General features: G+C 43.4%; 1 protein-coding gene across 1 annotated transcript in view; it reads left to right on the top strand.

Moving 5' to 3' along the window:
* LOC139051041 (YLP motif-containing protein 1-like) overlaps positions 1–25,947 on the top strand; it is a 71,249-nt gene that overhangs the window by 36,347 nt on the left and 8,955 nt on the right. The window contains exons 6-9 of the mRNA XM_070528076.1: positions 1,863–2,021; positions 5,323–5,480; positions 17,318–17,371; positions 22,011–22,090. Coding sequence (XP_070384177.1) covers positions 1,863–2,021; positions 5,323–5,480; positions 17,318–17,371; positions 22,011–22,090 — 451 coding nt within the window. The remainder of the gene's footprint in view (positions 1–1,862; positions 2,022–5,322; positions 5,481–17,317; positions 17,372–22,010; positions 22,091–25,947) is intronic.

Here is a 25,947-nt window from a genome sequence, read left to right as displayed (position 1 = left end):
CGGAGGCGAGCTGCTGCGGCGTCTGCTTCTCCCGTTTCTTCGCGCGCTGGCTGCTGCCCCTTTGTATACGTGTTGGATATTCGAGGTGCGCCGCCGCTTCATCGCTTTATTCGGATTTGAGTTTTCTATTTTCATTTTGTGATTTCGAGCATCACTAGGCGGACGTGGACGACGAAATACGCGACCAAGCACCGCTTCGGCAGCCGCAAGCGCAAGCCGCCGAACTTCCGAAGGATAAGTAGTCCTAGCAGAGATGCGTCCGCGCGCGAGCTTAGACTATCGACGCATTGCCGGGCAGTTCGCAGACTGTTGCATCCTTGAGTTCCAGTGGTGATTATACCGAACTAATAACGGCCTTTTGCGATGCTTCCGGGCCTGCAACGCCCCGCAAATGCTCCGCGACGTACCCCGATTGTGCCACCGCCGTCACCGAGATGAACGAGGAAAGTGCGGTCCAAGCGCGTGCGTCTGCCGGCCGTGAAGACGAACCGTGCATCAGCAACGGTCGCACCATACAGTCGCATCTTTAGTCACAAGTAATCTTGTCGGAGGTGTTGAATATGACCGCCGCCACTGTCCGCGCGTCACTTGGTTCTGTGCCGGCAAACGAACGGAAGATGGGGTTTACGGCTGGAGTGGCATGCTCGGTGGCGACGGACTCGAGCGAGTCGAGCGGCTAAGAAAGATGCCTTGTGCAAGAAGAGGGCACAAAAAGCACATGAAAGCAAGCATAAAAGATCCAAGAAGCCAAGAGATCAACCTGACACCTGCACCTACAAGGCCGGTGGTTTCTAGTCGAATAAATATGGCCCAGAACTTCGAACGCCTTTTTCTCAAAACTTTTTTCTGCCACCAAGGTCAACTTGCAAAGCCAATATCTCAGCCACCGTTATGAATATTTTTACACCGTTTGTTTTGTTACACTCATAGTGCACCACTGCACACAGTGACATGTTTTGTTTTCAAAATACTTGCTTCGATAATTTGTTATCTTTTGTTTTCACAGTCGAGATTTTCATGCAACTGAAGTAGATGCCAAAGAATGAAAATATAAAAAAATTCTGTTAGGCTAAAAAAATTACAGGAATGTCACTGTGTGTAGAATACATATAGGAGTGTTATCAATGTTTGCTTGAACTCCTAGCATCAATATACAGGTGTGCAGGCATTTTGCAAAAATGAAAGCAGAAAAATTTTGTAAACACTAAAGTACTTCAGATATTGCAGCCATATTTTCACCATATTTTCACAGTTTTGTTTATGTAGTATTATTAACACCTGTGCAAAATTTCATCAAGATCGGCTGGTAAATAAAAAAGTTAGTTTTGATCCCCATATCCCCCCTTAAGCCATGTGCATATTCACCTTTGTGCATAACATTTGTGCCTGTGCACATACTGCAGTTGTGTTATAAAAGCTGCTGATGTCCAGCTCTTCTACCCACTTTGCCTCTTTCTTTTGTGGTCCCTTGTGCTTACGCAGCCGATATGAATGCATTCTGGGCCAACAGTTCTTTAGAGAATTGAACATGAGAAGGATGATAATTGTTGTGGGACACATGAAACAATGTAGAATGCATGTACATGTTTGTTTGTATCTAATGTCCGCTAATTAATATAGCATGGGTTGCCAGCTTGGCCTAACTAATTGATGAATACAGTTGAAAGTCATGAGTGTAACTGAAAGTTAGGATAGCTCATGTTTGTCATAGACCATATTCAACAGTGTCGCTTGAGAGTAATGGGTTGGAACGCACCTTGAAAGTTGTAACTCATGAGTCATAATAGTCATGAGTGTAGCTCATACTTGTGTTCAGGGACACAGAGCAGTCAGTGAGATGTCTGTTGGACTCTGCGCTGCAGGATGTATTCGCTGAGGATCAGTGGGATGGCTTTGACGATAGCGAACCATGGCCTCCGGGACCTCACCGAGGAGGTGGCCCTCCACCACCCTGGATGGGCGGACCACCAAGAGGGGGCCCTATGCAACGCCGTCCACCAAGGGGGTTCCCTCCAATGCGGGTGAGCATAGTGACGAGAGCTGTCGGAGGCTCTAAATATTGCCAAAGCGAGCATTGCACCGGTGTGCACTGGGGTGATAATGATAGGATGAAACGGTGCCCAGGTGCACGCCAGTGCGACTTGTGATTTCGCCATAAGTTTTGCTGAAGCATGTAATAAGAAAGACATTGCCTGCTGTACTGTTTTTTTTAATACAGATCTACGACTGTACCTGCTAATGTCTCGACTCCAGCTTCTTTCATGACACCTTGTGATATTCAGTGTTCCCATGCTTATGGGTTGTTGATTAACTTGGTGTCATTCTGTGATCTGTGCAATCTACTAGGCTCCTGGTTAGCTCAGATAGCAGAGTAACTGCCTCGGCGAAGTGTTGGGCCCAGGTTCAAGCTATTTATCAGGACAGACTTACGAGGCCGAGGACGCAACCGTCATCCCACCGGCTAGTGGTTTCAAATTCCGGCAACGGCTTTGTGGGTGCGCTACCATCACACACACCGTGCACCTGATCTGCACCAAAATCTCTTCCGCTTTTACATGAATATTTCACAAATAAACTTAATAAATACTTCTGTTTGTCTGTGATGCCGATCATTCTTGCACCAACCATAAAGCCGAGTGCCTGTTCTACAGCATCAACGTAGAACGAAAGGGATTGGTCTTAGAGATAAGGTGACTTAATGAGTGATACAGTCAAACCCCGTTACAACGAACACCACATTAACGAACATTTCAGATTAACGAACTTTTATGAAATCCCGTGCCGACTGCTTATAGTTTCAATGTAAAAATATTTCACTACTACGAACTTCAGAATAACGAACATTTCAGAATAACGATCGTTATTTAATTTCCGTGTCATCTTAACAACACCTCAGTACTACGAACTCATATCCCGAAATGCGAGGATTCTTAGATTTCAGTGTATCTGTCACGGCAGTCGGAGCTCTAAGCTAGCAGACGACGCAGCGCGAAGAGCGGGCCGCCTTCCAACTTGCTTCCCGCAAAAACCTGAGATGGCGCGGAAGGAGACTTTTTTTTTTTCTTTCTCCGTTGTGGAGGCAACGACGCACCAGGTTTTGTGAGTGGAGAGGCGGGGAGCGTGGGCTCGTAAAACCTGAGACGGTGCGGCAGAAGAAAAAAAAAAGTAGTAATTAACGCTGAAGTGGGCCTTTTTTTTTTTTCCTGTTGCGGAGGTGTCGACGCATCACGTTTTTCTTGCTTGTTTTCTCAGTTGTTCGCGTGCTGTCACCCGTATCAGGCCTGTCCATCTTGTTTTTCTTCTGGTTATATTATTGTGTTAGAAGTGCGTGTCGGCGTTCGCGTTGCCATGAGCTCAACAACTCTAACCACGGCGAAGAAGCGAAAGCAGTTTTCTTTGAGCGAGAGAGTAGAGATTCTTCGCGAGATAGAAGCAATCCGTCGTGGCTAAAGAACGTGGAGTAGCGCGGTCGACGATCGCCACGATTCTGAAAGATAAGGAGAAAATCTTTAAGCACCAGCAAGAATCTTGCTGCACGTTACGGCAGCACCCGAAGACCGCGACGAGTCCGTGTCGGCCACAGATGCGTTGGACTGCTTGCGAAAACTCCGCATATTTATAGCCAAAAGCGGCACAGCGACCGAAGGCGTGCATAAGAATGCGGACGGTCTGGAATTGTTCGTGCTGCAGAGTCTGTGCTGCACCCGTCAGAAGACGATCACGGACTATTTCAAATAAATGTGCCTTGTCTGACGATCACGTGTGCATTGTGTGAGAAACGAGTTCAAGGAGGTACCGTTTCAAAGGTAGGACGCTTGCGTTACTGAAATGCTATTGTTATGGCTAATTTTTGGGCTTTCACTATAACGACCTTTCAGAATAACGAACATTTTCCCGCGGTCCCCTGAAGTTCGTTGTACCGAGATTTTACTGTATAACAAATTTTAGTCCCGTATTTACTCACATAATGATCGCACTCGCATGATGGTTGCACCCCTGAATTTTCTGGTCAAAATTAAATTTTTGTTCTTTCCTGTGTAGTGATCGCACCCCGAACTTGTCGCAGCGATATGTCGTGTGCCAAGTCTAGCTAATAATGATTGCGCTTACCATCTGTCGAATGCCACGTGCAGACATACCAAGCAGTCTGCACGCACCAAACATTCTTAAGCAAATACTCCATTTCATTCCTTTAATCACTTTCCGCACTTCCATGAAAAAAAGAAAAACTACTACCAAACTCACCTTGGCTTTATTATTTCAGGCTTCATAATGGTTTTGGTCAAGAAAAAGGCACCTTTTGATTCTTCTCGTCTGCACTCGTGGGCACGCAACAAATCGCGAGTGACAACGATTGTGGCCACGTTTAATAATAATATTTGGGGTTTTACGTGCCAAAACCACTTTCTGATTATGAGGCACGCCGTAGTGGAGGACTCCGGAAATTTTGACCACCTGGGGTTCTTTAACGTGCACCTAAATCTAAGCACACGGGTGTTTTCGCATTTCGCCCCCATCGAAATGCGGCCGCCGTGGCCGGGATTCGATCCCGCGACCTCGTGCTCAGCAGCCCAACACCATAGCCACTGAGCAACCACGGCGGGTAGGCCACGTTTACACTGATACATTAGCAGTGTACCCTATTTGTACGCCGCCGCTTGTAACACAGCTGAGATATTCGCCCATCCTTAGCGGAAATGTGCCGTATTAGGATAGTAGTGAAAATAAATGCTGCAGTTTCCGCAGCATGCCCGCCATGTGTTTCTATGTCGCTGGCAGCAAAGCGTGTCCATCTCTGTTTCCGTCTCCTCAATATGGCCATGGCTACGTTATTGTCGCAAACTTACCGATATTTACAATATTATTCATTACTGATACGGAAGAAACTGTTTCAGTGCGCGTAATGTACTCACAAGAAGAAAAAAAATCACGTTCGGCGTGTTCGGCTTAGTCTGCCGGCCGCCATTTTTGTCTTGGTGTCCCACACTGCTCAGCGGCAGCCGCCTGCCTGTTGACCTGTTGTCATCCCAGAGCCTGTTGTCATCCCAGAGCAAACACGGGATGAAAACGAAATTTTATTTATAGATACTGCGATCTGAAATCTGAAATGTTTTTTCTTTTCGCGAGAAATTTAACCCGCACAATGATCGCACCCCTGAATTTGCGTAAATTTTTTGGCCGAAAATGTGCGATCATTATGTGAGTAAATACGGTATTTCTCACCAAATTTTGGCATATCTACTCGTGGTCTGGCAGACCCTGTGCAAAGAGTCGTAAGATGATGATGATGATGGCAGTGCATGTGAACTATGCGCGATGCAGGGTGAGCCTCGTGGAGGGATGAGAGGACGCCCCATGCCTCCACCGGGCGGTTGGGACATGCCCGAGTGGGGACCTCCGCCCCCTTGGGGGGGCCCCATGCGTGGAGGGCCACGGCCACCCCCGCCGGAGTGGAGACCTCGCCCTCACCCACCACACATGTGAGCCTGCAGCTGCCCCCCAGAACGGCCGCTGTGCATTGGCATCGCCGAATTTCTTTTTTTCAAGCTCTCCCCGTTTGGTCCTTTTCTTCATCATTCCAGTTTAGCAAGTTGCTTCCGTGAGAGGTCCCAACCCTGTGTTACACCTATCTGAAGCGGCATCTGACACTGCTAGTTTTGCCTGCTTGCCGTACCTTTTATTTTTCTGTTAAGGGTTCACAGAATTGTATTGGCAAGTATCACAACCATCATTGCTTTATACAAGACATTAATAAACAGAACATTTGAACTTTTAGATGGATGCTGTTGTTTGACTGGCCACACAAACTGCCATTGCAGCCATGGAGCTAAGAGAAGCCTCGCTCACTGCTTGCAAGTCATTTGCTCTTTTCCATGGGCACAGGTTCAATGAAAATCGGTCAGCTCTGGTCTGGTCATGTTGTCTGGTACTAGGTGCCATCAGCGGAGTGGAAGGGTACACGTCATCACTTTTTGCACAGTAACTACATCGTCATTTGTTATATACAGGGCCTTGTTTGCTTCATGTGAACAGAGAGCCTGCACGGTCCCTGAAATGTCTTCAGTTTAAGAATGCGATCAACAGCAGCAGTTTAATATGCGTCATGATGACTTTTTCACTTACGAACTTGATTAACAGGTGCGATTTATTTCGCTCGATGCTTCTTGTGTGAAAGAGAGAAATGTCGCAGATTCTGCTATACTCTCACATGAATAGTGCACTGCACTGCAATAGTGATCTGCACCCTCACTTACAACGTCTAAGTATGGTGGAAGACACTCGTAACTTAATAACCGCACATAGCAATGCTTAAATCTGTAAAAGTTACTTAGCACCAGTATGTACTACTGAAAAACTCTCCAAAAAACAGCCTAGTTCTTTGTGTTGAGTCATCTCTTTGGTGCAACCTTGCAGCAACCCAGATTGCATAGCCATGTAGCTGCACTTGAAAGAGAAATTCGCATATATGCATACTTAGCAATTAGATGTCTGGAATTGATGGTGTAGGTCAAGTGCACGTAACGTATGAATTTGCGCACACTTTCACATCGTTGCAAGACACCAGCCATGCCCCTTTTGGCTCACGCAGGCTGGTTGTGACCATGGGGGTAGCGAACCTTGCAGCCATTTACTATGGGCTGTTCTTAAGGGGAGGATCTCAAAAAAAACATTTCTTTAATATTTTTTTACTAGATATTTGAAAATCCGCCCACTTATAGAGCATTTCAAGCAGATTTCAAATATGTCATTAGTTTCTGTGTAGCTGCTATATTTCTTGAGTTAGGTCCTACACAGTGGCAAAATAGTGATTTTGCGGGCACCTTATTGTGTAATAAATTTTCTCAAAACACCTTGCGCTGTAGCTTATTTAGCTTTTTGTAGACTGCAAAGTGCCGATATCTGTTCAACTGGAACTTTAAGAAAGGTGAGGACACTTCAACTAATGTTTTTTCACAATCACATGAAATTAACCTTGTACACATACAATTGTCTTGTAGTAAATAAATTTGGCATGCATACTCTTGAAGACATGTACAGTGCTATTGTCTACTTGAAATTGCAATATCTCCAAGCAGTAAGTTGCAAAAGTACATGGTTATATTTCAGAGAATTGAGAAAAAAAATTAGTTGAAATGTTCTAATCTTTTTGCATAGTTTCAGTAATTGTATGTACTGTTTGGCTAGATATCGGCACTTCGTGATCTATAAAGAGCTAAACAAACTAGATTATGATGCTTTTCGTGTAAATTTATTACATAAGAAAGTGCCCATAAAGATGACTATATTTTGCCATCGTGCATCACATAACCCTAAACCAATAACAGCTACGCAAAAAGTAGTGCCTTATTTGAAATCTGCATAGAAAACTTCATACTTGACTGAATTTTGAAACCTCTAATACAAGTAATAAAAAAAAAATGTTGTTTCAAGGGGCGTCTCCCTTTAAAGGGCCCCTCACCAGGCCCCATGGCAAATTTTCGTTATACGCTGGAAGTTGTTACGTGTCCTCTAGGGAGCGTTCTGCCACAAAAAATTTTCAAATTGGCTCATTAATAGCAAGATAGAAATGTTTCAGTGCCGCAAACCCATGATTTCAGCAGGCGGGCTCCACTGCATAGCGAGACTCCCTCTCCACTTTCCCCGTCTAGCCTTCGCAAGTGAAATACTTTCCCTGCGTTCTCCCATGCTGTACCTCGAGGATCGCGTGACACGTACGTCAGAGGCCCCGGAGCGCTTTTACTTTTTTTTTTCTCCTCGCTTTTTTTTTTTTTTTTCCCGGCGATGCGCACATCCGCTGGTTTATCTGCTGGTGGCGTTGCGTGTGAGCTGTTATCCTTCCGTGCAGCGCACGATTTTGCACGCTGTGCACAAGGACACATGGCTAGCGGTATAATTCAGGGCTACACGAATACTGACGCAGAACAAGCAGATCGCAGTGCATCATCACGCTCCAAAACATGGCAAAAAATTGCATAGTTACGATTCCAGCGCACGTGACCGCACCACTGTAAGAACAAGCAGACGAAGCGGAAGTACCTCTCTTTCTTCTGTGTGAAGTAAAACAAGAACCCACGCAGACATTCCGTTTGTGTGTTTTATTATTTCTCTAAACTTCAATTTGTCAATTCAAGCAACAGATCACACAAATAGCAGATGTTGCCTTGAATAATTCTTGAAGTCGCATGTCACCGCGAGCTACGTCACACTGCGGACATGATTACGTAGGCGGAGGAACCCAACTATGTTACCGTCCCTTTCCGGGTGGATTCACCGCGAGTGAAGAGGGAAATGGCGTTCGGATTGACATTTCAGGCCTTTTCGCAGCGCATAGCAATGTAATTCTTTGGAAACACGATCGTTGGCACGCATTGTATGCTCTGCGCTTGTCAGCTCAAAATGGCCAGACCTGGTGAGGGCCCCTTTAAGATTTTAAGGTATGAAGGTTGCGAATGAGCAACAGCTGGATACATGAGAACTCCACCTTGGAAGCTGCCACATTTACTTGGTTATAACGTGCCCTCTTTTATAATGAGCACTAAATTTTTGGACACAAACGAAAAATGAAATACAGTCGAACCTGGATATATCAAACTCGCATATAATGAATTTCTCTGTAGAACGAGCAGCTGCAGAATGCCCTTTCAATTTTCTGATTACATTTTTATTTTATATATCGAATTACCTATATTTCAAACTTTTTTGTAATCCTCTTCAGATTAGATATATCCGGGTTGAACTGCACCCTGAATTAATATACACAACCCGATTTTGATATTTCAAGAAATTATAAGTGCAGTGCCCTTGGTTGTTCAATGTTCCGCTTTTTCGTGGTTAGTGAGGGAGTAATGGCAATTTGTTTAAGCATTTGTATATCACTCACCGTTGCTGTGAGAGACTATCGACAGCATAGAGCATCTCATTCTTGGCAGTTGAGGTACTGAAATTTTTACAAGGAAACCACAGTAGCATTAGATATTCTTTCAAAGCTCTATTTTCATTAATTCTGTGATAATAGGTTGATTATTAGAAAAGAAAATGAAGGTCAAAGTTTAGTTTCTTGCATTTTTCACTACTATAATTGTATGTGTCACGCAATGACACATATGGGAGCACACTAGCAACTGAAGTATATTGCGATGTGACACATTCATATACAGTGAAAGCTCGTTAATTCGAACTTCAATAATTCGAATTTATGGATAATTCGAACTGAACGATTTGGTCCGGCCAAGCTCCACAGAAGTCTATGTATAAAAAAGTCCGTTAATTCGAACGCGAGAAGGTTCCCTCACGGATAATTCGAACTACGCTCGCCTGGCACACGTCTAGAGAAACGCGCCTACTACCTACACACAAGGCTGTATTGCCTCCGAAACGGAGAGAACGGCGAGAGAAGGCAAAATCAGAAAAAAATCTAACCGACGCGGGGTCAGCCAGAAGGCAGCGGCGGCTGCCGCCTCTCCGTTCTACGTAACCTCCGAGACTTCTTGCCCATTGCGAATCTCGGAGGCTTTGCAAATCTTGTACAGCTGCTAATGTTGTGCGGAGATGGCACGGCAAGCTCCAAAACACAGCGAATCAAGTACGTCGCAGCTGCGCTTGCAATCAAGAACCAACGAATCCGGGCCTTCGCCACCTTCACATGTTCAGCGTCTTTGTCTCGGCAGTCTTCATCGGTGGTGCACCTCTGTTTTCAGCTTAGGAGGTATCGGCCGTCGCGATTCATTGTGATGGTGTTAAGCTTCGGCTAACGTTCGTTTCGGTGGACATCGGTGGTGTGGCACAGTCGGACCCAGAGCTTCGACTTGAAGATGGCGTGTGCCCGCGGCACACGCCATCACTTTCTGACACGCCAAATTCCTGACATGCCCTACTGCTTCCAAATCGCAGTGTACTGTTGCCCTCCTTCACTTTCGTTAGTTCGAACTTTCGTTAATTCCAACTGAAGCGGCTTCCCCTTGCGGTTCGAATTAACGAGCTTTTACTGTATAGGTACGTGATTCCAAAGCCACGTGACAGGCGGTGGTGGCAGAAGCTGACGATGGAATTGCGGTGTGACAGGGCCGTGGTGCAGGCATGAAGGCAGACTGATGGCCAGCAACAGCGGTGTTAGTCATTGCTTCAGGCTGTGGCTGTGGGGATTCCGGCAGCACTTCGGGAACTCCCAATGACCGCTGGGTTTCTTCTAGCACGACATAAGCGATCGAGGCCATCTGAGGCTGCGACCTTGGGAACATCCTCTGTAGCTCCTTGCACACAATTGCTCAGATGGTTCTTGCCCAAGTCGTTGGTTTCAAGTGCTTGGACCTCATACTTGGCATAACCATTTGGCAATCATATTGTTTGGTGCGCATTTATAGCATCTTCTTGATGGCTGTGGCTTCTGATGAAAATTCAAAATTCCACTGCGGTCTTCAGTGAGTTGTGAATTAATCCGGCAAAAAGTTCTTGCTTTGCTCCTCGCATCAGGGAACAAACTTTGTTCTCGGACATGTTCGGGTTGGCATGGCAGAAAAGACGGCTCACCTCTTCCGTGTAAACAGCAATGTTCTCACTCGGGAGCTGCACTTCGGCTTCTATCAGCGCTTCTGCACTTTCATGCATATGATGCCCGCAAAGTTCCGCAGGAGGCCGTTGTGAAACAGGTCCCATGTTGATGGGGTTGTCTCTTGATTCTCAAACAGGTCATCACAGTACCTTTGAAGGGGAAGTACACATGGCGTAACTTGCCCTTGGAGTACCACTTGTTGAGTGTTGCGACCCTTTTGTATGTCTCCAGCCAGCTTTCGGGGTCTTAACTGATGATCCACGAAGGGTCAGTGGCACCCTGTGTTGTTGAAGGATGATCGGAGACGCGAGTGCTGCCATTTTGGCTGTTGGCTTGGCCTTAGTCTTTCTGGAAATCTTTGGTAGAAGTCCTTGCTCCCGCAGCAACTTTTTAAGCCGGCAGCTAGCTCAATGGTCCATAAGGATGTTGACCATGTCCTCAAATTTTGGGCTTGCAGGTTTTTTTCGTTACACAACGTAGTACCTCCACCTGATGTCACGTTTTAGTGATGGTGAAGAATATACACAGTGCGAGAACTGTGAGTTACAAATTTAACATTTTATTGGGTGAACTGGTGCTCGGCAATACAAGTAACACTCAAGCACAACAGTAGTGGCGAGCAGAGTCGGCGATTGTCAAACATTTGATTCTGCGGATCAAGCTTGTAGGCTTTTATACATGACTCATCGAAGATTCCAGCGTAATCACTGGTGCCCGCTTGACTTCCAGGAAGTGCTGCGCAATTCGCCTTGCACATAAAATCAGAATACACAAGGTTTGCTGACGACAAACAAGAGATAGAACTGTCAAAAATATTCGAGAAACTTCCAATACATGCAGGCGTGTTCTGTGCCAAGTGAATATTTTTAAGGTTATTTAGCTGGGGAAAAGCTGCAACCGGAGAAAGTTAAACAAGTACATTTATTTTTGCAACAACAAAACAGATAGTTTACTAATACACTTGAAACAACCACCGTCATTGCTCTGTAAATGACTGGTTAAAGGGAACATGGCCAAAATGTTATGCATTGCAAAGACGGGCACCTGTCGGCACATTGCTATGACTGTCGTTGTCTTCTACTTTTTATTGCAGTAGCAATTACATGAACACTCCAGCCGCATTTCTGCCGCCACCGTTGCCGTGAGGTCCCACATTAAGTCCATGGGTGATAAAATCGTTGCCGCGCATTGTATACTGTATGTGCGAGGGTGAGCTGGTGAACATGGCTCAATCTCGCATGTGCGAGCGAGGGAGGGAGGGGGGGGGGGAGGCGGCGTTCTTCACCAGTGGCTGCTGCTTACGGCGCGGCCGTGTGGACCTTGTCTTGAAAGCAATTTGCAACGTGTCCAAAGTGCGTGCCCGTGCAGACTTCATCTTCAAGGCGATCTGCTATGATAGCAGAGTGTGCGTAGTGCCGGTAGCTTGGTACACACTGTGCTTTCAACGTTTTGTTCGCGTTGAAGCGAGAGATGCGTGAAGGTCAATTCGATCGCTGTTGCTGCCGTGATTCTTCACTCCAGAATTTTGACAGCAAGTTTCCGCACTCGTCGAGCGAGATATGTTCATGTTTACCTGTGCGCGCGTGACACTGTGCTTGTTAATTCATTTAAAACATGTTGGCAGGCTAGTTGGTTTGAATCTATCATAGAATGTGTAAGCACAACTAAACGAGGATGTAGGAAAAAACAGGCACACGTAAACAGTGCTGTCTCTTTGTGTCTGTTTCTTTCTACGCCCTTGTTCAGTCCTGCTTACACATCATATCATTGTTAATTTAGAATGTTTGCAAGCCTATGCGGCTGATACAATTACAATCCTTACTTCGTATAGCCATCTACTAATTTGCTATTGCAGTCGGCGCTTCGCCTTTTGGGTGAAACTGCAGCTTTTTCTTTCAAATTGCTGCATAACCAGCTCTCACAAAGATAGAAATAAAGAGAAGCAAAAGCTAAAATCGGGCAAGGTACCATTTATGTAGGCAAAAGGCGTAGCGCATCAGAAACAGGACAAAAGAAGAACACAGACGACATGCACGTTTAGTGCCAAACGTGTGTGTCGTCTGTGTTCTTCTTTTGCCCTGTTTCTGATGCACTACGCCTTTTGCCTCCATCATTATATACCAACAAGCCCAATGTGCAACTTTAGTACCATTTATGTTTACCTAATTAACCATCTGTTTTCTTGCCGCAAGATAATAATAATAATAATATTTGGGGTTTTACGTGCCAAAACCACTTTCTGATTATGAGGCACGCCGTAGTGAAGGACTCCGGAAATTTTGACCACCTGAGGTTCTTTAACGTGCACCTAAATCTAAGCACACGGGTGTTTTCGCATTTCGCCCCCATCGAAATGCGGCCGCCGTGGCCGGGATTCGATCCCGCGACCTCGTGCTCAGCAGCCCATTCTTGCCGCAAGAAGAACTGCCTGTTTAAATCAGCAGAGTGATTGACAATGATTGTCACATGGCTTTGGAATCATGTGCCTGTATATGAACACATGCAATTGCAATAAACTTCAGTTGCTAATGCTCTCTCGTATGTGTCACCGCGTACCTCATTAACAGTCTTCTAGTGGATGTCTCCTAGCACATCCCTGCACAGTCTGCATTGTAAAGGCTCTGTGCCTTGTCATCTGATGAAGTTGTATTGCTTATTCTAGATATGTGAAATCATGGCGCCATTGGATTCTCAAAATATTTGCAACGACTGGAAAAATTTGTTAATCTTGTGACAATTAACACTACTATAACCCTGTTCGTTCATTTTTGACAGGATTATCAGAAAAAAGCAAACATTGCAATTGGGAAGACAAGAACCTATTGTCATTTTATCAGAGTTATGCCACCATTCTGCAGTTACTGGGAACATATCAGTGGGATCCTGCAATTCATCCACCTATTGCCACTTTTCTCACTGGGCCGTCAGAAAAATACAACAGCACTGGAACTTGTTTTATGAGGCTTTGATATGACTAATATGTCAGTCTTCAAACATTCAAACTATTGTGGCTTGTATTTGATGGTTTTATATAGCATTTAGGAATTAGCTTATAGATATTCTTTATTGTGGGATATTTCTTGAGGCTAGGCTTCGATTCAAAATGTAACAGTATTACTTCAAACAAGACTATAAACCGAAATTCTGTTGCATTCTGAATCATGCAAAATCAACTATACAGCCCAGTTTTCGACGTTACTAAGCAAAAAATCTCCACACGTGCACCCGCTGTCTTTTTGTCTTTGATGCTGTGTTTACCAAGTTATTGCCTGCTCCTTTAGCAAACATAAAATTGATCAGAAATCTAAAATCTTGAAGTGCTTGCAAGTCAAGTGTGAAGGCGTAACGAGAGTCGTCAAGAGCTAATATGCTTCGTAAATGTTTACATGCATAAAAAGACGTTCTTACTGCTGCAGTCCCTTCTGATCAATTCAAACCTTGTGGGACCGGATGATTTGGTCCAATTATCCAAAAGGTCAAATTAACGGTGGCAAAATGAATTAAGATCTCTTTTATTGCTTGAATTCGTCTGTAATCACATTTTTTTTTTCTTTTAAAGCACAACCCAGCCATTATGAGGCAAAGAATGCCGATATGTTTAAAAGCTATGTTTCCCATGAACCAAGGGTGAACAAATGGCTCCATGGGTGGAAGGAGTGTCAGCCACTAAAAGATAAAAATAAATTTAAGTAACAGCTTCGCGCCCAGGGAAACAGTAGCATCATGTGCTGAATTTCTTGGATTTTCAAGCGTTCACTAAATGCTGCACATAGGAGGGGCACCTGTGGGGGTTGAACGAACTGAAGCAGCACGTTTTCGAGTTCGTACTAAACTAATTATCCTCCCATGACAAGTTTTCTGCTGGGGGCTTTCCAGTGCATTTGAATGATTCAAAAATTATATTTAACTGAAGTTGAATGAACTTGAATTGACTGTACGTCACTGGCTTTTGTGTACAATGTAGACAGTCATACAATAAAACGCAAACTACATCCCACTGTAGCGAATGTGCACAGTAAAATCTGACTGCATTGGCTGTGGGGCTGCATTGGGGTGGTCAAGCGTTCTGTAATTTGTGAGAAATGGTCAGTGGGCAATGCATTGGAGATGTAATTACTTTATATAATGGTATAAATCATTATCGGGGCTCAGTTTGCAACGCCATGGGTTTGATGATGCCTTCTCAACTGGTGCAGGTTACACCTCCCTGCCCACACCTCATTCATCATGAATACCCCATCCATAATTAGTAGCCCCACTACCCGTCAGTCCTATGGCTTCAGGCAATTTTTTATGGGAGGAAATTATAATATATAAAAAACAAACCTACAACTCTATGTTCCTTACCGTAATTGTCATTCAGTCTCCTGATAGCTAGAAATATTAGCATCCTCTGTGGCAGTGTTAAAACTAGTTATGAGATCAGCTTATTACTGGCAGTGAAAAACTTCAGTATAGCATACACAAAACCTATGCATGTGCTGTAATATAGACTTGTGGAAAGCGCTAAAAAGCTCCTGTGGGTTACGCAGGCTTGCTACTTTTTTTATTTAGCATTGCGGGTTTATTAATGTACAGCGACTTGCATTACCATGATAACAACTTTAAAGGTGTAAAGATTGAGCACTTACTGCTCCTTTGTCTTCACTGTTAATTTTGTAACAAGGTTGCATTTTTCTGTCAGCATTCCTGATAAGCACTTGGCTTTGTTATTTGATTCATCTGGAATTTTTGTTTTGATAGGCAGTGAAATCAATCCATATCTTTAAAGTGACTCACTTTTCAGATGACCAAGATGCATATCATGGTGGCTTTTTGCTTCTGTTTTTTTAATATAAGAAGCAGTTAAGCAAGGAAATGCTTTATTGAAAAATGCACAACAAAAATGTAACATTTTAGGAAATACAGGGTAGTGGTTGAAATAAAGATGCAGGTGACTGCAGCAGTGAGACTCTGGGATTTGTCCACCACACTGCACACCTACAGTGGATGATGTCTCAATGTTAGAATCCCTTTATGTGCCATTGCAAATTTGGGGGGGAAATACACAAGAGATGCCATTTAGTTTTATTGTGAGCCCAAATAAGAATTTCATGAGTGTATGTGACATATAGGCCCTAACTTCAAAACAATGTGAAAGTACTGCCATGTGCCATTGGCACTTCGTCACTAAAATCAAAAGCCATCTCTTTTGAGCCAAAGAGGAAACCCGTTAAAATAGTGCATGCAAGCCTGCTTACTTACAGTCAACTTCCGTTAATTCGATCCTGGTAGGATCAGTGAGATTGGTCTAGTTATCCGACGAGTCAAATTAAATGGTGCAGAAAAAAAAAAACAATAACGTTGTGACATCCCTACGATTCATTTGGCAGTATTTGTCTAATCTAATCAAACCCCCAAATCAAAGTTGTGCCTGCTTTGTGCATGTCCAAAGTAGGAGACTAACGAAGAACTGGAATTAATGCTCCTAAACAAAATATAAATCTAATGCGCATTCAATTATTTAGCAAGAGAAGTTAGCAAGGATCCAATGGCAGCCACTTTTCTAAAGTATGCTTAACCGCACAGTTTTTTGGATATCGGCTTCGCCGCAATACAACCATGTTGTGCGGTGAAGCATACGAATGCGGTTCAGGGGACTTATTCTGTAAGAGACATATTCTGGTGGTGTTCTGATCAGCAAGGTGCCACAGCCAATCGGTATTTGAGCAGCAGACGAAATGGACATGTCCAATAGGTGGACTCCTACAGAATACCTCCCCTGGTTTTGTATCTGATTGCACTTAGCAGGCAATTTTCGGCCCAGTTTTCTTGGGGAAAAGAAAGCTGCGCATTAGAATTGGGTAAATTCCACAATCAGACATTACACAGTTTTAGTTTCGTGTACGCAGAAGCTTTCCACATGCAAATGTGAGAGTTCTATGTGTGCTACGTGCCACACATGTAGTTTCATGTATGCAACAGTCTGTGGGTGGAGGCCTCACAAACATTTATATTGTTGCTTCTGGTGCCCTCTGCTGGCAGATGTAAACATTATTCCAGCTAAGTTCAACCAAAACGAGCAGGAATCGGAGTCAACGCTTGATTCTCGCACCTTGTGAACTGCATGTCTTTGCTAGCTTGTGCTGCGTTCTCTGCCTTGTAGTTATCCGAGCCTATCACATACATTAGGGCACGCAGCGCAAGGGAACAGATTTCATGTGCGTACGTGAGATGCTTGGCACATGTGCATTTTGATCCCACAAGATCTTCACGTATGTGTAGCACTTCTACATAAATGTGGGCTACTGTGAGCAGGCTGAAAATAGGTATTTTCGCAGGGAAATGACTTGTGTTCGATGCATTTACTGTCCCCTGAGCTCCACCGAGACACGCTGTTATTAAAGGGGTTGCTATTAGTGTCAATATAGCAGTCTCACTAGTGTATGCCAACTGGTCGGGCTTGAATTATCCACTGAAGGCCAATTTCAGGATCGAAGTAACGAAAGTTTGGGCCCATAGAAATGAATGGGTGCCAGCAGGGACCTTCGGTCGAGATCAAATCAACCACAAAATTAAATTATATGGAGTCAAGCTAATGGAAGTCTACCGTAGTGGCACCCAAAATGAGCCAGTACATGGGGACAAGTCAGACTCCCACCGGAAGGAATAAAAGCAGATGATGCATTGCATCCAAAAGCGTCTATTCAAGAGTGTGACACACACTATTATAGCATGCAGTGCATGTCTGGCATCTCGGTAGAGCGCTCGGTCCCATGGGCAATGCAGGTACCCGGACGAGCCACCGTTTGACTGGGATCGGCGGCTGCCGCCGCCCCCCTGGTGAGTCGGCGGCTGCCTGTACGCCGATCATGCCACCTGGATGGCCATCTGCGTGCCCGAGCCATTAGGCGTGGTCTCTGCGTCACGTGCATGCAGTGCTTGTGCTGTGCCTCGAGTATAAGCGTCTTCATCGTCGTTTCAGCGTGCATTTTTTTCTTCTTTTTTCTCTCCCGCCATGCATCTTTTTTCACTAAATGTGCAAGCCTGTCCTCACATCTGTTCTCATACTTTTCCCGTACCATCGCAATATTCTGTCCCTCCATGCCTTCTCATGTTATTGTATTCTTTGGTAAAACATGTCCCAGGATATTCTTTCTGTCGTCAGTGATACTGCTACCATCTCGATGAGCTCCAACTAACATCTTACTGTGCTTTAAGTCAGTAACAGCTTTGCGAGCTGTAGCGCTGAAAAGTCTCGTGTGTTTGTGTCTCTACATTCTTCAAAGATAAATGGCCTTGATAGCAGTTCAGTTTTAATACAATGTAGCATTCTTGGCCATTCGGGCAAAATGTACTACAGCAAGGTTCTTGTGGCTGTGTTATTCCGGGATCATTTATGCGCCTAATTTTCTTCTATTTCAAAAACAAGAGAGAGAAACATTGCGGTATATGAACAGTATGTGATGCGCATTGCCGTGTAGACCGCTGCCTAAGTGGAGAGAACTTCAAGGTGATAATTCCAGAAGGAAGCATTTATATGACCACAGCACATTATCCATTATAATGTTTCTTGGGAATTTAATTTGATGGAAATTTCCACTGTGTAGCCTGCAGTAAGGCTGGATTTTTCTCTGTGGCGCATTGCTGTTTATCTCCCAGTGCTTGGCCCAGAGTGGATTTACAGTTTTAAAGGCAGGTTCCCCTGCATCTGCCTGTTCAGTCTCAATTTAATGCCAGAATTCAGCCAGAAGTTTGAAATCTTATTGCGGCACTTCTAGTAAATTGAACATTTTAAAAAAAAAAAATGTAGACACCAGTGTCTCAACATTGTACTTCTTTTTGGAGTGAAAATGCTTGATGCTGCTGATGCGACACTTGCTTTTAGCGACTAGAATAATACAACAAGCTTTTGAAGCATACCAGACGGTAGCAGTAATGACAGTGCAATGACTTGAGTGCCTTAGTGGCAGCTAAAGGACAATTGCTCCAAGGAAGCAGTCATAAATAAATACACCTCAGGAACCACGTTGCTGGTGGCTTTGTTGCACCGAAACGACAACAATAGTTGGGAAGTGTGTCCTCAATTGCTGCCAACAAGCACTGCCTACCTATGTATCAGTAGGTCAACCATTAACAAGCATACTTCATAGACGTTGCTGACATATTCCCTTAGATTGAATAGCTTCTGTTGAGCACAAATTAGCACCGTTTTCTGAACCCGTCATACATGGAAGCATCTGCAGTAGTCCAACGTAAAGCATGCTGTTGGTACGCCGTTCAAGTGTTTGCTTGATGATTCAGATAGCTCCCTGAAACATATAACCCCATTGCATGTTGCCCTGATGCTCAAGTATTATTCAGGTGTTAGTGAGGTTGCGAGCATATCTAAATGTACTTACACTTTCGTTTTGTAGCTTTCTTTTATTGTTCCTTGATGCTGTTGGTATGGTAGCATGAATATCTCTCTCTGGTGCATGTGCTTCACAACTAATCAAGGTGCCTTGAGCAGGGTTCGTACACTTCCTTGAAAACCCGTGCACTTAGAAAAAGAAATTCAAAGGCCATTAAACCTTCTTGAAAATAAATTTTCTCCTTGAATTTTTTGTAAACTGGGCTTGGAGGTTACTTTTGAAAATTCAAAGTAACAAACTCATCACAATGCCTATGCCATAGGCGCTGTCTATCGGGAAACAAACATAGTATTTTATTGCAGAAGTGTCACTAAAATTCTGTAACGTGGCGTCAAAAGCCACCAGCCAGACTTGTTTAAGTCGCCGTTGCCATCGTGCAGCTAGACAAAGCCAGATTTAGCAACCAAGCCATGCTACCATTTTGTTATTTTGCTTGTTGGTTTACACAACAGCCATCAGGCTCAACTTTTGAGCCCTAGGCTCTAGAAATGACGGACAGAAAGTAAGTTTCAGCCATTTGATATTAGCATAATGAGTATTTTTCGCTGAGGTCGGACACTATTAACCATCATGGCAGAAGGCGATTGACATCATGACAATGAGATAGTCTGCTTAGAAAAGTGACCTGAAGAGCTTGAAGCGTGTGTCCAACTCAGCAGCTGCTGCGTAGCTGCAAGAAATAGCAGCTACGAAGGAGTTTACACTATATTTCAGTGTGTGTGCACGAATAAGATTTGTTTTTCCCTCCTTGAATTTTGACCTTCGTCACCCTTCAAATCAAATGTTCTGTACGAACCCTGGCTGAGAGGTTGACATGCATGTATCATTCATTTTTGTCTAGTCTTTACATTATAATTAGAAGTATGTTTCTGCACAGGAAAAGTGTTTGCATGTGCTACCCTTTAAAGGCTAACTGCAACAAGATTTTGGAGTCCATAAGAAGCCCATAAGAATTTCATGAAGAGATATACAGTAGCTTCTGTGCAAACATTTATGCTTTAAATAAAAGTAGGTGCTTTGCAGAAAGCTAGCAAAAATAGCCGTTTATGTTGCATGCACACATACACAAAAATATGCCATCGTTAACCCTCACTGGAAGTTCTGCATGACTTCCTCTCCGTGACTGCCCACGGCGTGCAGAGAAATGTCAGATGTGGCATGCTGAGACTTATTCATATGCTCTGACCACGAGGCGCACACATTGTCTGCTTTGGTACTGTTTAAAAGCTTCGAATGAGAGAATTGCAGATTCGCCAAGATTGCTTCAGTAGTACGTGCATAACCAATTTAGGCAAAGTGAAATATTGTTGCAGTTGGCCTTTAAGGCTTTTGCATTGCTTCATCCATGCTTTGAAACAGCTTACTCTTCAGCATGTACTTGAATGGGTCTGTGTGGAAATGCTGCAGATGGTGCTTTGTTTTTGCAACATCATGAAAAGTGGGCAGGTCACTTTATATGTGCTGGGCTTTTGGGCAATTCACTCTTTGTGTCTCTTAGTTCGCACAGGCAAAAAGGATGCACACTGGTAAATGCCGGCAGCGTGTACACTTCAGTGCTTTACAGCCGTCATTGAACAATTGAAAGGAAGTTGCAAGGTGATGCAAACCCATGTCTGAAATGCTGCTGTGTCAGCGGAACACTAATTGTAGTTTATTTGGCAGTTGTGTAATGAAAGAAACGGCACCTAAAACAGGATTTAGAGCATGGGACATATCCAAGCACTTGTATTTGTCGTCTGGTTTGTGCTGTGGAAGTAAGCACTGTTCCTGTCACCATCTGCTCTGCCAGGTGATTTATTTTTAATGATTGATGCGAGGTGTAATGAGGAAGTTTTCGTTGCACTTAATGAAAAACACAGAAGCAATGCTGTTTACTTTCTTTCTGGGTTTGTACAAATTCGTGAAGCTCTACATGGCTGCAGCTGTTGTTAGGCATGGAGTGTGAAACTCGCACTATATACTGGTTAAGTGTTGCTAGTGTATGTGGTTCTGCACTTGCGATTTAGTGTAATGTGAAAGGACCCATGTATATAGATGTTAAATGCATGCATGCATACATGTGTATATTGTGTACAGCAACACTTCGCACTTTAAGACAGACAGACAGCAAGAGCTTTCACTGCCAGCACTGCAACTTCCACTATCCCAGTAGACTTGTGTTTTGACTACACTTCAGTTTGAATAGTTTAGCCATTGTTTGATCCAAGTACAGACAGCAACTGCCACTGTATCGTCTCGAATAGATGTGCCGAATTGTGGCGTAGGCATTGTCAAACCAGTTGGATAAGTATCAGCTAATCATGTAGTTAATCGTGTTTCTCTACAGTCCAAAATTAATTTGATAACGTTGTAGCCAACTTTGACAAAAATTTGTTTGCTTTGCATATGAAAGTTTTGCTTGTTTATCTTGATGTTTAACTTTGCTAGTTTGCACAGAAACTTTCACAGTAAAGTAGATCAGCCCCAGTTTTAAAAAGAGCGCACACAGAAAAAAAAAACAACTATGCTAGGCTTGTTGAATGCAGGCTTGATTAGTTGCTTTTCTTTGCTTCGGGCTGTATGTTGAAGCCCACTATGAAAGGGGTCATTTCTTGTTCTTGGCAGCATCAGCTTGCAACATTCCAAACACTCAGTCTCACTTCGTGCTAAAAATGGAATTTTTCAGCATCCATGAAATAGCGTTCATTCTGTCACAACGAAGTAGCAGGTACCAAACAGGTTGATGTAGAGTCGTCATACAGACAGACAGTCTGCTCTGATGTCCACATAAACAGCTACAATTCGGTGCTCATTGTGCTCAGGCCACGTGCTTGCATTTCCCATCGTAACAAAATAAGCCATGTTGAAAGCATTGCTCGCAAATCTGCCAGTGTTGCCACCACTGGGTGCGCACTTTTTGCCGGACTTCCAAAGAGAGAGCTGTGGAGATAGCACGGCACTGAGGGGGCACACTTGGAAAGGCTTGGATGGAAGCCTTCTGCTTCTCGTTCTCTTCTCATGCCTGTGCCCTCTTCCTGTGTGTGTGTGACGCTCTGTTCCTCTTCTTCTGGGGGGCTGACTCTGGCCAGGGCAGAGGAGCCGCCAGAGGCACCGTGGGAGCCCGAAGTGATTGACTACGGTCATCGGCCAGCCGACCTGCCTGGAGGAGGTAAAGCCAAGTAGCAGCCGGCCATCGTTGCGAATAAAGGGCCTCTCATGTATGTTGTCTACCAGCAGAGAGACACGCTGTCTTCCCTCGGGCCCCCTCTGCGGCCACATCCATTGCATGGAGTTGCTGGGCAGAGGGGCTTGGGGGGGAGGGGCAGCGCGGGGGGGGCAAAGTGCCTCTGGCACTCTCCCCACGTCGTGCGGTGTCTGTCTGCAGGCACTCGTGCTGCGCTAGGGAGCCTCGTCTCTAAGAGACCCTAAATCAGTCAGAAGTCTATAAAGAAATTTGAGAGGACTCAAACTGAGGACAATCTATACAGGGACGATACTTGGATATGCTACCACTGTACACATGCACAACAGTAAGCAGTTGGCAAAACATACCTTCCAAAAGAAGGAGAAAGAACATCACGTAAGCGAAAAATGTAAGCCATTCGTGCAGCAGTACTGTATTACAGTCAAACCTTGTTGTAATAAAGTCGCATTTGACACGAAAACACCCTAATTATATCCAATATTCTTTACTAGCACATTCATTGCATGCTGATATGAGCAAGGAAATTTCTGCATTTAAGTCATTAAATCTTACAATTCGTTGTACCGTGTTTGTTATGTCGAGGTTTGACTGTATTACTATACAGGTGAAACTAATTGGCACCATCGTCATTTTAAAAATATTTGCTTGCTCTTCTAGCACATTAGTCTAAAGCAGACTCCCTTTGAGGCGAACATGAAATAACGGTAAAGGTCAGTTGGTCTTACTACAATCTTTACTAAGCGAAAGTTTACTTTATCTGTGGGAACTAAATGAAGATCCTTGATGTGTGTGCCAAGTCATAGACATCATATTAAAAGTGTTTCTCGTAAAGGGAGTCACTTTCGTTTTAAAAAGTAATTTCTGCTGCTCCAAATCAGGAGGCACACATAAAAGTATTGCACCCATTTGCTTAGACCGAGAGCAAGCAGTGGTTATCCACGTGGCATAGCTTTGAGTATATTGTCAACTTATCCTGATATTGCAACACTGGCCATAATTGCAAATATGATGTTTAAAGGTGCAGTTCATTTGTGTACAGTGGTGTAAATCTAGCAGTGATATGTTGCACCTATAGTAATGTTGGCAAAAGCAAATCTCAACTCCTGTAACTTAATGATTCCTGTTAGGGGTGTGCGAATATTCGAAACTTTAGAATAACAAATCAAATAGTCGCTATTCTTAAATGCAAAATTTTTCTAATACTTCTTGACTGTTTCAAAACTTCAACTGTGCCCAATTAAACATGAAATTGGAGCAAAAGTACCGTAAGTTTTGACTACCGCAGCCGTAGTATAGACATAAAACATGAGAACTTCTGTGGTGGTACAGGCTATGTCGCTTAGGTAGCCATACTTCACAGGCTATACAGCGATCACTTGCACTCTCTGAACAGTCCTGTGTATGCGAAGAAACTACTTGTTTGCTCCTAATACTCCATTTGTGCTTTTAATAAATGTTTTGTAACATGCTATTTAATGACAGAAACTTGCTAACTTTTAGAATACTAGGATGTGAACATTGTTTTATATTAATTGCGATAACAGCTGTTCATTATTAGAAAACTATTCAATATTCTATTCAGCTTCTGGCGCTATTCGATTTGGCCTCAAATATCACTGTTCACACACCCCTAATTCCTGTTCAGCACAAGCCTTCAGTAGAAGCTGTTTAATTGTGCATCCTTCATGTGTCATATAACACAAACCTGTTAAATGCTACTTGCAGTTTAATGAAATGCTATTTATACATGGTGAACATAAGCATAAGAGTGCTGAACATTAAGATGATTCTGCATAAAGCCATAATGTAAAACCCATTATGTGAAATAATGTAACATAAAAGCAGTTATGATTTAAAACTCGTAATGTTAAAAACAGTAGTTCAGGAGACTGAATAACTTGTCTATGGCCAACCTGGCAGAAAAGTCTCTTACTTCTAAGCAATGTAATGAGACAAGCTGTTGCTACAAACTTAAACTAGTCAAATTTTCAGCTTTCTTACTGGACAGAATTGGCATCCTTACACAGTTAGTTGTGTAACAAATATTGCGTTGGGTAGTGAAACTGTACTCTTTCCGAGATCCGGCAGCTCAACGGAGACCGCTATAAGTGCTTTTGGACTCTCCAGACTCCTCGCATGGAAAAAAAAAAAAATCCTGTGTGGTACGCCATTGACAACAGTAACTCATCTGGCTGACAAAGCCATATTTCAAGTTTGTCATAACTGCAATAAATTGCATTGCACACGCCTCTTGTGTTCTTGAAGATAGTTGCATAAGCCTTCGATTGCTAGTTAGTTTTTGCCATCAAGGCAATTGAAAACACAAAAATTAATGGGTTTAAGTATCTTTGCAGCTAGTCAAAATATTACTTGCATGTTTTGAGAACTCTAAACATAGTGGCTAAGTAGTCGTGCTCATCCTCTCAGTAGACAACTAGTAGAAAATTGTCAACTGCTGAAAATCTGAAATTACCATCATTGCTTAACCATTGAGCAACCCTGGTTAGGTCATCTTGTATACACTTTTCATGCCGGCCGTGGCTTTAGTACCTATTTGCACGATTCTACCGCACCTCCGATTGTAAGATACGGTTATATTACCACCAACATAACCAAAAAATAACTTGATGCTGATTATACTGGGCACATCAAGTAATGAAATCTGAGTCGACTCATACCGCGTAAAACAATTTTACGGAATGTACAAAGGTAAACAGACATGCGCACAGCCTAATCTAGTCCTAGCCTAGTCTCCATCGGAGTCCGATGACACCTCATTTTCGCTGTCTACCGACCACAGAAAGTCATCTTTAGTTTCATCTAATGCATTAGAAATGCCACACATGCAGAAAACTAGAAAATTCAAAGTGCAAATTAAAGCATGAAAAAAAAAGTTTAATGGCAGTGCGGCTAGCTACGGTGCATTGAGTGTTTTTTAAAATTAAGAATCAGTTTTGTTTCTGATGAGTAGAATTAGCTACGATTGCAACGGGCACGCAAATTCGAACTCTCTTTTTAGCCAAGAAAGGTGCATGCTAGAATCGTGTAAATATGGTATTCATTCCTTTATAAAGCCTAAAAGCTTAAATTGCAGAGAGTACTCCGAAAAGGTCATTCTGAAAATTGTACTGCTTAAATTTCATTCCGATAGTTTGGCTTGCTGACAGCACTAAGCGAAGCATGTCAATGTTTAATACAACTGTAATGCGTCGGTTCACTAGAAGCATACATTCCGAAGTTTTCAAAGTTATGCGGGAAAAAAAAGTAAGACTAAAGACGGAAGACATTTCCAGGGTTGCAGTAGAAACTTTTCAGTGCCCCAGCTCATAGCCGAGAGGTAGAAGCCATGCTCCTTGTCAGCAGTTTCATGCAATGCTGCAAATGCATAATTTCAGGCAACTAGCTTGCAGGTTGCATTACCTGATGCATATGTCTGTTTTAGAGTTGCTTGCTCGCTTGTCAATGGTAGCTTGTTAAGCATTCCACATTCGAATTGAAACAATTTAATGAGCTTAAGAGCTAATTGTTGCAAGTATTTGTAACATAGAAGCAAAAGGAGGTACGAAAGTAGTTCTTTATTTCAACTATATGATATGTAGTTGGGTGTCGAAATTCAAGGGGATTGCTTTGATCGTTGGATACTTTGATTTTGAAAATAAGTCTGTCTCTCATTTAAGGGCCAACTGCAACACAGTTTTTGACCATGTAGGAGGCCTAGCTTCAGATAGGATATATAGCAGCTTTTGTGCAAAATTTTACTTTCTGAAATACAAGTGGATGTTCCAGAAAAAGCATTCTAAAATAGAAATTTATATCAAAAC

Source organism: Dermacentor albipictus, chromosome 10 (assembly GCF_038994185.2).
Source record: "Dermacentor albipictus isolate Rhodes 1998 colony chromosome 10, USDA_Dalb.pri_finalv2, whole genome shotgun sequence".
Classification (NCBI taxonomy): domain Eukaryota; kingdom Metazoa; phylum Arthropoda; class Arachnida; order Ixodida; family Ixodidae; genus Dermacentor; species Dermacentor albipictus.
Note: the sequence above shows the minus strand (reverse complement) of the source record. Positions and strands in the feature narration are given on the sequence as shown.